Source organism: Camellia sinensis, chromosome 13 (genome assembly GCF_055761805.1).
Source record: "Camellia sinensis isolate YWXY chromosome 13, ASM5576180v1, whole genome shotgun sequence".
NCBI classification, from domain to species: Eukaryota; Viridiplantae; Streptophyta; class Magnoliopsida; order Ericales; family Theaceae; genus Camellia; species Camellia sinensis.
This window is the reverse complement of record NC_138973.1, coordinates 45,874,719-45,889,169: the sequence shown is the minus strand read 5'-3', so window position 1 is coordinate 45,889,169 and position 14,451 is coordinate 45,874,719. Positions and strand designations below refer to the sequence as shown.

Here is a 14,451-nt window from a genome sequence, read left to right as displayed (position 1 = left end):
TAATCATCTAGAAGTATGCAGCTGGCAAACAATGTAAGCCATGAAACCTCTTCCCAGCTGCATCTTAATTATCAAGCAGAAGAGTAACTTTTTGATTCCTTCAAATTTGGTAGTCTGATTGTGGATAACAATTGCCTGAAACACAGGTAGAAAGCCAATTTCAAAAGTTAATTCTCTATTCATCTTATCACCAAGAAGACATGGAAAGCACAAATACGGAATTGCGACCATCTACTATAAATCTTATCTGCTGGGCAAGTTTGTCGTATAGCAAATGTACAACAATGCCAGAGCACCTTTCAGAGAGAGAAATTACACCAAAAATAAAATCAACCAAAGATATGATTTCGTATCAAATGGAACTTTTTCTATATCATGCAGGTCCATCTAGATGCTTAATCATGCTAGATTTTCCCTCTACATGGGTGATGATTATGTTTTGAGTTCCACCCCTAATGACAAACATACGTACAATTCAGAAACCAACAAAGCAAAAATGCAATTTATCAAGCATCTCATGTAATTTAAGAGCCACAATGGATGTGAGAATTTATCCAATTTACTACCTAAAAAGGACACTTTCTGTTTTACTTTACCCTTAAAGAAACAAGGCCTAGAAGTCCGTTCTATCCATCTTAGCCCCACAAGCACAAATATTGAAACCCTGCCACCAACAAATTGTAATCTCATCCGCATTAAAGTGGTCCACATTTACCGTCAAGAGAGTAAAAAATTCAACAACATGGATTAGACATACCAAACAAACAAAATATGGTAATCTAAATATCATCTTCAGAATATTAATGGATCTCCTGTCACCTGGAAGGGCTTTAAGGATTGTGGAGATGTTCCAACAAAACAAAGCCATTCTGGGTATCTTCACATTTCTTTTTTTATTCAAAAAATTGAGGCCCCAACTTGGTTTTTGATGCAGGGAAGATCTTCCATAATCAGTTAAAATGGTTCATCTGGTAACTCAGAGAAACAAGAAAACACACCCACCATACCAAACCTCAAATGGCCATAAGATATAAACCTCCATTCTTTCCTTCCTCTGCCTCAACAACCATATCCAAAGACACAGTTTAAGAAGTGTCCCATCAAATGACCTTCATGTTTAAAGTTTGAACAGTATCTAGGTGACATTTAAAACTGTCTAATCTAGTTAATTTTCTTTTCTTCTTTCTTTCTCAAAAATTGTTTAATCTTGTTAGTATTGGCGGTCTAGCAAAAAACTAAATACCCATAGGTAGACTCAAATCTTCATGAAAAAAAAAATAAAAAAAATCAACAAACGAAGGCAAGAATAACTGCTTTAAAGTCTCCCAGAAAAACAACATTCAGTTCCATGGGAGAGCCATAGACAGCATGGAATGTCTACTCAGAGAAATCATAGTACATTTTAAGTGCAAAATGGAGGTTACAGGATTGATTGATAAAAGAATAAAACAAAGATATGAAAGGGGAGGGGAAAATTATACATCTTCATGTTTCACTCATAAAACCTCACTTCTAATTCAGTATCCAACGCAACATATTCTGTTATTCATCACCCATAGCTAACTCTAATGCATAGTCATCCCTTTCCTGCAGAAATAATACATTGCAGAAGTAAGATAACTGAAAAGGACAACAGAAGTAATTTGGTGGTAACTCCACTCTCTTTCTTTATCATTTGACTTTATCATTTAGTTTGGTAAAAAGGGTTTCATTCAAAAAAAAAAAATTAGGAATATAGACTTACTACAGGTCCTCTGGCAAAATATCTTCCAAATTGAAGCCAATACACCTGAACAAGACAAGAGTTTCACATATCCATGATCCAAATAGTAGAAAAGATATTCAAAAAAATATATATTTCCCTACTATAGGACGTGGTCAAGTACCCAATGAAATATAATAACACAAGTAGCTTACAACAACCACCTCCAAAGGAGGTAACTTTTTACAACAAAGAAAATTAACAAAAATACACCTAATGACAAAAATACTCAAGTACGCAGAAACACAAACCTGTACTTGACCATACCACTCAATAAAATCAAATGAAAAAAGTTCCAATTTCTTAAACTCAATTTTCTGTCCTTTACAAGCAAACAAGCCACATTTTCCCATCAAATATGGGGTTGTTTGGGGCTTAGTTGCACGAAGCGGGAGCAGGGGCGGGGGCGGGAGCGGGGGAACGTGGCCACTTAGAGGAGTCGTAAATTAGGAGCGTTTATGTATTATTTTTATTAATTATATTTTATTTATTATAATGAATAATAAATTATGTTAAAATAAATAATAAATAAAAATTAGATGTTTTATTTTATAAATTTTTGATTTTTTTTTTATTATATATGATTTAAATAGATTTCTTTTAAACAATTAGATAATTTATTACATGTTAAAAAGTTAAGAAATAATTGTTAAAAAAATAAATAATAAATAAAAATTATATTATATATAATAAAATAAATAATTTTTTATTTTACAAATAAAAATTATATTGTTTATGATAAATTATATTATAATTTATAATTTATAAATTATATTATATATATTATATTATATATGATAAATTATGTTATACAAAATAATGAAATCGAAGAGGGAAAGAAAGAGAGAGAGACAGAGAGAACAGAGACGAAGAAAGAGAGGGAGAAGAAGAGACGCAACATAGATCGAGAGAGGGAGAAGCAGAGACGCAACAGAGACGAAGAGGAGATCGAGGGTGAGAGAAGCGAGAGAGAGAGAGAGAGACGAAGACCTAGGGCTTCGAAGAGAGGGACGAAGACTAGGGCTTCGACGGGGAAGTCAAACGGCAAGATCGAAGTCGTCGAACGGAGGATCGAAGCCAGCGACCAGGTACTCCGTTTGCCCTCTCAATAGTGCTCCCTTCCCGCATCAGATTCGCGTTTCCCTCTCCTCAGATTCGCGATTCTGATGCGATCCTTCCTCAGAAGCGCAAAATCGCGCTTTTTCCTCGGAGTCGTCGCCATCTAAGACGATTCCTGCTACTAAGGTTTGGGGTGTCCTAAATAAGTGCACATTTTGTCTTTTTGGACTAAAAAGTTGTGGAAAAAAATATGAATGTTTGGGTTAACTTTGACTTTTTATGAAAAAATATGTATTAAAAAATTGTATAAATATGTATGAGAAGATAGGGTGACAGCCGTACGGAATAGCAGTGGTGACGGGCTGTTTGAGTAGATGAGAAAATATTGTCTACTTCTCGGGTTTTGATTGGATGGCGTTGTTTGGCCCGTGTGGCCCATCAGGGGTCCCCTTTTTCTAATCGGAACCGTTCAATGTGTAAAACTCATCGAGTACTACATGCTTGTAAAAAATCACATTGATTGGATATCGATAACTATCTAATCGTGTTAGTTTTCTTTTCAACTGTTAATTATAATACCATCCAATTTTTATACAAAACTGATTTGATCATATAGTTAGCGATATCCGATAGACATAATTTTTTATAGGCATATAATACTAGACGAGTTCTACATATCGAACGGTTCGGATTATCAAAACGAGACTCATGGTGAGCCCCCACAGGCCCAACTTTACCATGCAAATGAGTGAATGTACACATTATTTTTTTGTTTTTGCTTTCCTAGCAGGTGGCTGACGTGTCTGTACGTTGATGGGTTGGTTGGATTGAACTTTTATATTAATTTACCATTTAAATTAATATTTGTATATTATTTTTTTAATAATTTTTTTTGGTGAATAGTGATAACTTTTTAACCATTTTGATAACTTTTTGACTTTTTGAATTTTTCAAGGGTTGCCAAACTTGGCCAATTTTCACCACATCTTTAAACCCCTCGCCCAGCATGTGCACTGGTAACATGCTTCTAATCTGATACGCCATCAAAAAATTTTATCCATCTATTTGGGTGTATGTCAGAGAGATTTGACACCATAATCACCCATGGAAAGCCACCAAAAACAACAGAAACTCTATCTCCCCCTCTCCTCTCTACTCTCTCTTAGATGTTCTTCCAAAACTAACATGTCGTCAATAACTTCTTTTTCTATTTACTAATCAAATTGTGATGAGTGTTAGAGAGTAAAACAACGTATAACTGTATAGAATGTAAAAGCATTTCATCCATCCATTAAAGTAATCCATGGCAGGGCTGCATTGACTCCACGAGAATGTCTCTAGGACAAATTGCATTTTTTGAGAAAAATTAGCCAGTATTCCGGATATTAACAACAAACTGAAACCACAACATCTCATAGAACCCTAAAATGTAAAAACTAATTCTTCGGGCATGCAATGACTTACTCTCATTTTATTTTCCACATTTTACATTATAACCCACCCCATGCTGTCTAAAATGCAACCAAATGATTTGATTCCTTTTGGAAGTTCAAACATGTTGTTAGGTTTCTAAAAGCATAAATAGTTAGTCATCCACATTACCTCGTCCTCATCTTGTGTTTCAACTTCAATATCGGAGGAGGGGAAGCCCACGCAAAGAAGTGCATACCCCTGCATTGTAGATCAAACAAATGTGAAATTGTAATCAATTTTTAAACTAATAGATATAAAACATAAATTCCTCTATGTAACTTTTTATATTTTCCTTTTTTATTGCTGGAACAAGTAAATTGTTTAATTATAAGATGCAACATGCCAAAAGTAACCCATGTTCCAAACAAATAATGAGCTCCTTTTAGGGTTTTTTCTTTTTCTGAGCCAGGGAGAACTTTGGTAAAAGTTAAAATGAAATTTTCAAACCACTTATGCGAGGGCCATTTCAAATGGTTTGACATGACTTCCTAATTTGTCAAATAATAAACCACCCACAACTAAAAAGGCAGTAGTGTTTATTGCATAGTTTTCTTTTTTGTTTCAGGGGATTTTTATTTTTTTTATTTTTTTTAATTTTTTTTTTTATGAATCCTCCTTTACTCCTGTAGATTTTATGAGCTTTCTTAATCTCTTATAGTTTTTTTTTTTTTAAGTTACAACCCTTTGGCATCTTATTTATAAAATACTTTATTAATCAAAAAAAAAAAAAAAAAAAAAAAAAAAAGTCCCACAACTTTTAGATAGCTCCAACCTAAGAAGCACGTTCACTTCCAAGAAGGTGCACGTATCAGTGTCCAACACCAACACTCATTGGACACTTCCCGACATGTGTTGGACACATGTATATCTATTGCTAAACACACAAAAAATACATTACAAATTTGAACAAAATAACTTAAAAAAATACAATGATAAAGAAAAATAATATCAATTTATACCTATTAATCCCTCCTCCTTTAAACTTTAGAAATTAGTGTCATGTTAAATTTTTTATCATCTTCGAATGAAATATTTATATATATAACATATAATAAACATATAAAACTATATTTTTATGTGTATCCCCCACGAAGGACGGGCCTAGCGTAGCGGTAAAGCTACCCCTTGGTGACCTGGTGGTCACGGATTTGAGTCACGGAAACAGCCTCTCCATTTGCAGAGTAAGGTTGCGTACATCAACCCTTCCCCAGATCCCACTTAAGCGGAAGCTTCGTGCACTGGGTACGCCCTGTGTGTATTCCCCATATGTCATGTCCTACATTTTTTTTTTTAAAAAAAAAATTGACATATCAGCATGCATGTGTCGTATCGCATGTTCGTGTCAAATGCTTCGTAGGCACCAACATTATATGGCTACTTCCAGTGTTGTCCAACTGGAAATGTTCAAGATGCAGTAATTAACATGAATACTTTGGGTTTACACCGTTTTGTTTTCCCAAAGGATCAAAGTATCAATCTTAATCTTCAATTTCAAGCTATGCTATGATTCATGTACACATAAAGATGAACTACAAAGAAAATTCCAAGGATGCAACATGAGAACAAGAGACAAGAATTCAAACACAACCTTTGATTCACAGTATTCTAGTGAAAATACAAGCTCATAAAAAATTATATTTGACAAACCAAGTGAATTTTACATGCCTTAGATTTCAACTCCGCAGATATCCCTAATGCTTCAGGCTGTCTAATTTGCCCAGATTTTATCCGAACAGCACAGCTAGTGCAACAACCTGAAATGTACAAAAAAAATACTTATAATTAGTGCTTAGTTCCTCAGTAAAATAGAAAACAGTGCTAATATATGTAACCAAATTGCAAAATAACGGTCCCCATAGTAGGGAGGGAAAAAAAAATAGGTGCATAACTTGGAGCCGAAAGGCTTAAGTATCATAACACAATACACAAACTTAACATGTAAAAAGACAGCAATAAATAACAAAAAAACAAATTGAATTCAAACAAGAAACAAAAAAATGAAGAGTATTGTTATTCAAGCACAAAAATTAGACTCAAAGATGTGGCACTTTATTAAAATATCTACGTCAACTTTCTCGCTCATTTATTCTCTAATCATCAACCAATCATTTTATTTATACATCATTGGACATAGAAAATGGGTCTATAAAATGGAATTGCATATCATTTTCCAAAAATGAATTGTAAGAGATAATCTCAGTAGTAAAGCTTCTATCGCATTAATTCCCAAGCTATAATAGAGTTGGTGCCTAAATTCCTCGCACAATTTCAGTCTCCTAGATCTGCCTAACTAACAGACATTGCAAAAAGGGTAGTGCTACTTCAACCAAAAAATTAGACCCAATTTTCAAAACAATCAATTAGAATATCTAAGCCAACGCTCTCTCCTATCTCTCTAATTATCCACCAATCATCTCTCTTACAGGCAGTATATGTATATAATTTTCCTTGCAAAAATTCTACATAGACTCATTCGTGATAAAGGAAACATTTTTATACAAGTAAACACTCTGAAGAATAAAAATTAGGGAACGGCAAAAGAAAAAGTATCGAAATTTTGAGAATTACAGAACAATACCATGCCTGCAAGCGAAAGGGAGCGATATATTCTGAGACTCAGCAGTATGTAGTATATACTGGTCCTGCACATAAATTGATCATCAACAGAACTCAAAAACAATTACATACATATATACATATATAATTTATATATATGCCCTAGAAATTGACCTCGGGAACGAAGAACTGGTGGACGAGTCCACGTTGTCTGTCGTGAACGGTAACTCTGTGAGTTCGAACGGACGGCGAAGAGTCACCGGCTACCGGCGAATGAAGCTCCGACGACGTCGTTCTACGGCAGAATTTGAGCGAATAATTGAAGTTCGGCGAAGGGAAGAGCCGGTAAAGTGGAGTGGAGATAGTAGATGGAGCTTGGAGATTCATTGAGGCTTTTCTTTTCTGTGTCCGTCTCTACGGAGCTTTTGTTTGTTGGAACAAGATGATAACAACGGAATGAGAATTGTTTTCGTAAATCGGGGCCCATGTTGTTCGGGTCCGGATCTATTTCAGGGTCGGATCATAAGTCGGCTGAATTTTTGGAAACGAAAAATATTTGAGGGCCATAATTTTTGTGACTTAAGGTCATGTTTGTTTGGGTGGACATGAGTTTGGGATTGGACTAATAATCCAATAAAATTATTAATCCAATGTTTGGTTAAACAATTGAAATACGGACTAATTATTTTAAACTTAAGATAGGATACATAATCCAACGAATTCGTAATCCTAGGACTATTAGTCATGGGAATGTTAATCCAATCCGCCCAAACAAACATGGCCTAAATGGTTTGAAATTGTCAAAATGACGTTATTTTGGCAATTTCAAAGTTGTTTTGTACTCAAAACGATATCGTTTTGACAATTTCGAGCCATTTAAATCACAAAAATTGTGACCCTCAACCATTGTTGTTCTAGAAATTAGCTTCAACTTTAGAGGGGGGTGCTTGGGAATAGATATTTTGGACTTTTTGAGTTAAAGAAGTATTAAAAGATAAAATAAATTAAAATAATTAATAAGATAAAATATTACATCGAATTTATAATTATTTTACTTTTTTTCTCATAAATATCACATTCAATTATAAAAAACTTGAACCATCTTACCAAACACAGCTATTTTAACCTACTAAAATAATCAAAAATTAAAATAATTTATTAAAATAGCATGGTTCTTCGCCGTCCCTCTATGTAAGATGTTTGGCTCCAGTACTCAAGGTTGTGACTTCTTTTAAAAAATTACACTACGCTCCTGTAGAGTGGATGTGGAGCTTACGGTTATTTTGGTGGGTTCCTTTCTTTCAATTGAGTTAATAAATCTGTCCATCATGTTTCCATGGATTTTTTTCCTTGTTAAAAAAAAAAAAAAAAATTTGAAATATTTTAGAAATTGATTTTAATTTTAAATAGGGAAAACTACCAATAAATCCCATAAGTTGATCTTATGATCCATTTGGTCCCAATTTTAATCTAATGTCACGTTTGGTCCTGTGTTGCGTGAAAGGACATATTTGCCACAGTGTTTAATGTTTCCGTTGTTGGCGGATGGAAATGGCTGTGTTGTTGGCGCGTGGGACAACGCGGTTTGCAAAGTGTGGGAAGATGATTGAGTTGTGTCACGTGACACATAATAGCGTGTCACAGATTGGCAAAGCGTACTAAGGGGTTTTATAATGGTAATAGAGTTTTTGGTAGTGACATATGTCACACATTCGGGTTTGCCCACATAACCGAACTATAACCCGTTTTACAACTCATTTCATACATCCACATCCCCACATGTATAAAATGCTAACCCGTTTCGTATTTCCCACAATGAAGAAACCCTAATATAGTGATTTCGTGTATTCGGTAGATTTCGATTGACAGTATATTCCGTTGCGTGATTCGGGAGAGGGAGGAGCGATACTGAAGCTTGGTTGCAGCGTTACGTTGATTTAAGATTTGTGTGACATTGTCGGGCGTTCAACGTTTCGGAACCCTATTCTCAGTTTTTTGTGTTCGTTGGGTTGTCAGACGTCTGCAATGGCCAAACAAGGTATGTCACCTAACATTGGTTTTGAAATATTTGTGTGGGGTAATGTCTTATTTTGGTATTTGGTGTTTTTGTTCAGATTACCGGTGTGGTCGGTCGTGGTTCTGTTCAATCGAGCAGTTTTTTTGGGTGTGTGTTTTGTTTTAGGGGGTATTTGCGATGTGGATGTTGGGCGTGTGGTTTTGGGTGTGTGCTGGGATAGTATGGTTGTGTGTTTTGTTTTTATGCGTAGTTGGTTTGTGGGTTGTGTTTGTGATGATGTGTGTTTTTGGATGGTTGTATGACTGACAGTTGTGGTCAATGTAGTGGTATATATTATTTAACAATAGTTGGAACCACAGGAAAATGTATACTTTTTTAATGATTTGTCCTGCATATGTAGAGGTGGGATCCCCACTTTTTTTTGGTGCTGCAAAAAGTAAATGGGATATGTTGTGGTTCTGGTACGCAGGTGTGGATTGTGTGAATTTGTGCATTTTATTTCTGGTTTTGGAATTAGGTTTGGGTAGTTGGTTGGTTTTGTGTTTTTTTGTTATTGTGTGGATGTGGGTTTGTGTGTTGGTAAACTGGACAATATTTGAATGTGGTACATGGGTGAGTTGGTATTTGGTTTTGTGAGTTGGTATGTTGTTGAGTCTGAATGGTTCGCGTTTCGTAAGTCACATAAAATAGAGGGTGTTATGTATTTTGTGTGGGTTTTTTTTCTACAATGACTTTTGTACGTGGTTGTGTGGCATGTATGTGATTTGAAATGCATGGTAAATGTGTTTGTGGTTTTGTCTTGCAGATGGCGATAGGGTAAGGAGTCCGTGGACACGTTCATGTGAACATAAACGTGTTGAGGGGCAAACTGGGTCAAATGCAAACAACCTTGGAGTGAAAATGCAGGAGCGAATCCTATTCAAGCAAGCTAAAATAAGAAAAGGTGAAGATGCGCGGTCTGTGGGTAAGCTTGTAACGGGGTGCCAGCCTAAACACAACACGAGGATGAACTTCCGTTCAAACATTGCAGGGATAGTGAAGCTTGTGAGTTTGGCAAACCTGCAGGAGGGACACTTGAATCAGTTGAGAAGAACACCATTCTGGGTTATGATAGAGGCGATACACGTCAACAAGTTGATCCATACCGAATTCCGAAAGTGTGATGAGTTAATATGCTAAATTATAAAGGCATACAATGAGCGGGAGAATGCATTCAGCATTGGAGGTTCAATAGTGAAACTTGGTAGCAGTGACATTAGGTTAATCTTCGGATTACAATGTGGAAAGAGGCGCATGGACTTGTCACCTGGACAAAGACCAGCATCGGACTTCATTCAACGTAGGTGTTCTGAAACTTCACGCATAACATCGAAACTAGTGAAGACGTTATTTTTAGAGGCTGTTAGTGGTCATAGCAAACAAGATGAGGAAGACGCTGCGAAATTATTAGCGATGTACATTTGTGGGAAGCTTTTTTTTGCCAACTCTGGGGAGACAATAAGTTGGACATTTGTTTGGTACTTGAACAATCTGAATACCGTACGGATGTATGACTGGACAGGCGCAATCTTGTCAACGTTGATGGGTTCAGTCAAGGATTTTCATAAAACGCCGGGGAAGGTGACCGGCTGCGTGGTTGCGTTGCTGGTAAGTGTGTGACTGAATGTTTTGTGGTTATTGTCTTGTATGTGTGGTTGGGTTTATTTGCACGTTTAATTGGATTATTGAATTTTGTGATGTGTGTGTCGCAGTATTGGTTGTGTGAACATTCTACAATAGTGGAGCCTGACATCGAAAACATGTTTCCAAGGTTCCTTAAACGGGGCATTGGAACACTACTAAATAAAGCGCAAGGGGTAGAATTTGTTGGTGCTGTAACGTTCCAGGTATGCACGACGTTGGTTCCCAATATGGTTGTTGTGGAACTTTGTCAGTTGTAGTCTGATAATGACCTTTGTAATTTTAAAATGTCATTGTGTTTGTCTGTGTGAACAGGTGAAGACTGATCGTCTGAGGTCCCTTGAGTATGAACGGGAAATGATGGGATTGGATGTCGAAGCAGTTGACAGAGATGTGGCCGACGTTGTTGACATTGGCGCAAACAATATTGGCAGTGAAGATGATTTTGTTGACAGAGTTAATGTAATGAAAGAGACAGTTGATGTTGGAATGCAGGGTGGGAGTGTTGAGGCACGTGGGAAAAATAAAATTGGCAAGAGTCATGCGGGTAATGTGCGTGATCATTCAGTGGGTGTGTTCGGCGCTGGGCTGGATGTACAGCGTGAATTGATTAGTGCATATGAAAATTACACGCAGGTAGATTCTAAACTAGAAGAAGCGTTAACTGCAATCACAACACTTCAGCTGCAGAACAAAAACAAGGACAATATGATATCACTCTTTGAAGAAGAGATTACTAAGTTGAAGAGTAAGAGCGACTTGCAGGCTGTGAACATAGTTGGCGGTTTTGGGTGTGTTTTGAAGATGAAAGATGAGGAGCTTGAAAAGTTGAGGAAGGAGAATGGAGAAATGCAGAAAAAAATTTCATTACTGGGAGACCAACTGGAGGACCGTGACGTGCATGTTGTCACGCAAGTATTCCGTGATGCTAGAGATAAGCAAGTTGCTGGTGGAAGTAGCACGGGGTGCAGTGGATATGGTGGGTCGTTTTTGTGTGATGTGTCACCGTTATGAGCAGTCAATGATTGTGCATGGAAGGCAGGCAATGAACCGAATGAGGTGGAGGTGCATGATCCAATGGATGTCCAGCAGTGTGATGCGGAAGTAGAAGTGTTGCCATATGTGGGTGAAGGAGTACCGCGGTTGGGCGGGCTAAATTCGTTAGTACGTAACATTAAAGGCAAAGTGAGAAAGGAGCGGAAGTTGGCAGACTATGAGTACCCGTTGTTAGGGGTTCATGATAGAAGGATGGGATCAAAAAGTGATAATGTTGGGGGAGAGAAGAACTGTGTGAGTGGTAATGCCGTTATAGACGTGGATGTAGTTGAGGTAGCAGGGAAAAAATGGTCGGGATTAGATATCAACAGCAGGTTAGGGGTGTAGAAGATGATGACATTTGAAGAGAAGACGAAGATCAAACAAGCGTATGATCGTAACGGCGACGGGTAAGGTTTTTTTTATTGTTTCTCTTTTGTTATTTCTGTTGCTGTGTGTGCATCACCCTTTTGTATGGATTTTAAAAACATATTGTTTGTAGGGCTATTGTGTGGGCAGACGGTTTTACCGGGCAGACGGTTTTACCGGCGTGACAGTAGACTTTACAAATTTGAAGGGACTGGTTAGACAAAGTAGTGTACGGAGCAATGTACGTTCAATTTTATCTTTAATGATTTATACTTAGCGTTTTTTAGTTGTAGAGTATGAATGTAGCAAATGGTGGCAGCATGCGATGTGGTGGTGTTTTTGTTTTTTTTATTTTCTTGAGGCGCAGTTGTTTTGTGCAACGCAGGTGATTGATGCATATACAGAGCTGTTGAAAACTGATCAGCTGAAGGTGTTTGGAAATGATGATCAGGCAGACAAATCATATTTTTTCAGTAGTGTTTGCCTGGTGAGTTGTTGTGGGTGGGTGGTAAGTGATTATGTTGTGGTTATTTATAACGTGGTGTGGTTATTGTATGTGTGCAGGATATGGTGAAAAGCGCAGATGTGGGAGGCTTTGATAAGTTTGTGCGGAAGAATATTTCTGCCGGTACCATGTGTCGGTTCATTCATTTCCCGATGTGCCATAATGGACATTGGACACTTGTCGTATACGATACTGAGAGCGGTGAGTGGAAGCATTACAATCTGATGCGGCAGCGTATGGACAGAGTAGACGTGCATTACACGGAAGCGCTTTTGTTGGTAAGTTAATAAGTAAGGTTTGTTGATGTGTGGGTGGAACTTATGTGTTCACTATTGTATGTTTTTTGCATGCGTGGCAGAAGGAACGGGTGACGAACGTCATGAAACAGTCGTTGCTTGAGTTAGGAATGGATGTTCTTAGCATCGAGTTTGATTTTGATCATGTGCTGGACGCTGTGAGTAGGTGCCCACAGCAAAAAACAGAATCGTAAGTGTGGTAGTTATGAAAGTGGTGACCTATTGTGTGGGTGAGTAGTGTTGTGTACTTCACATAGTTTTACTGATTTAACGTAAATGTTGTTCAATGCAGGCTTGACTGTGGGATAATTGTGTGTGCCATAATGAGACAGTACGTGCACCATTACGATGTGGAACGGACACTGCAAGGTTCCAACTGCAGCATGTTGCGTGCAAATATGGTGAAGTCTTTCGTCAATGATGCAGTGCGGGGGTTGACATAGTATGTATGTCTGCTGGTGCTTGTTTTGGGCTGATGACATTATCATTAAATTAGATATATTTTTGCGAAATGTGCATATGACAATTTTTTGTTAGAAATGTTGTTATTCTCGTGTAGTTATTTAGGTTTAAAACATACTTTTAGTAGTTTTTGGTGTTGGTTTTTGCAGTTGTTCAACGTATGTTTTTTGGTGTTGACATACAGTCGTTGTCCAGTACTTGTCACGGGTTTTGAATGAAAATAGTTTTGGTTGGACAAATAATTTTGTGTGTTTATTGCTGTGTATGTATGTTGGCGGTTATTATTATGTGCATGATACTTGGGACAAAATGTCGACGAATGTAGCCACGTTTCTTTGGAAACGTAGCGATATTAGTACGTGCAGTTTGACTTTGTTGAGTTGTGGTTACTGTGTGACTGCTTTTAGGTAGCATAACTCATGTATGTTGTGATCTTGTATCTATGACGGTACAATATGAAAAGGACAGGGTATTATTGGGCAGGTCGGATTTATTGAGTGTGCGTTTATTTGTCGATGTTAGGTGGATTGATTGGTATAATGTGGTTTTGAAATGTGAATGTAACATTATAATGTTGCGAATCAATTAGCCGTCAAATTGTACAACGTAATAACAGGATAATATTAAGGTTCGTGCGTTGCATGTTACGTATCTTAAAAAAACAACAGAAAATGTTGTCGAAGCTGAAAACATTCTGAAAATGTAGCCACGTTTCTTTGGAAACGTAGCGATATTAGTACGTGCAGTTTGACTGTGTGGAGTTGTGGTTACTGTGTGACTGCTTTTAGGTGGCGTAAGTCATGTATGTTGTGATCTTGTATCTATGTTGGTATAATATGAAAAGGACAGGGTATTATTGGGCAGGTCGGTTTTATTGGATGCGCGTTTATTTGTCGATGTTAGGTGGGCTGATTGTGTTAATGTGGTTTTGAAATGTGAATGTAACATTATAATGTTGCGAATCAATTAGCCGACAACTTGTGAAACGTAATAACAGGATAATAATAAGGTTTATGCGTTGCATGTTACGTACCTTAAAAAAACAACAAAAAATGTTGGTCAAAAGCTGAAAACATTCTGAAAACATCAAAAGTGTTACGGGTCATAGTGTGTGGCAAACCCGATTATTCTCATTAAAAACATAAAGACTATAAAAATGTTGTATTTGAAAATATATGTGGCTGCATGTAATGCTAAATTGGTTCTTTGCACGTCTTTCTGTTGTGGTTCCCCAAAC

At 37.0% G+C, this 14,451-nt stretch overlaps 1 protein-coding gene across 2 annotated transcripts; it reads right to left on the bottom strand.

The window, feature by feature from the left end:
- Positions 1-1,297: 1,297 nt before the first annotated feature.
- On the bottom strand, positions 1,298-7,331 carry FDC2 (2Fe-2S ferredoxin-like superfamily protein). Of its 2 annotated transcripts, none has more exons than XR_014348808.1 (6): positions 7,025-7,331; positions 6,873-6,936; positions 5,960-6,048; positions 4,424-5,570; positions 1,745-1,789; positions 1,298-1,587 (listed from the first exon to the last, which is right to left on the bottom strand). XR_014348808.1 is itself a non-coding variant. In XM_028227731.2 (6 exons), the coding sequence occupies exons 1-6, from the start codon at positions 7,235-7,237 to the stop codon at positions 1,543-1,545; spliced, it is 525 nt and encodes a 174-aa protein (XP_028083532.1). In that variant the 5' UTR covers positions 7,238-7,331; the 3' UTR covers positions 1,298-1,542. The 2 variants fall into 2 exon arrangements, 1 of the variants encoding a protein (XP_028083532.1); XM_028227731.2 differs by having other exon boundaries at positions 4,424-4,492.
- Between the last annotated feature and the right edge of the window lie 7,120 nt (positions 7,332-14,451).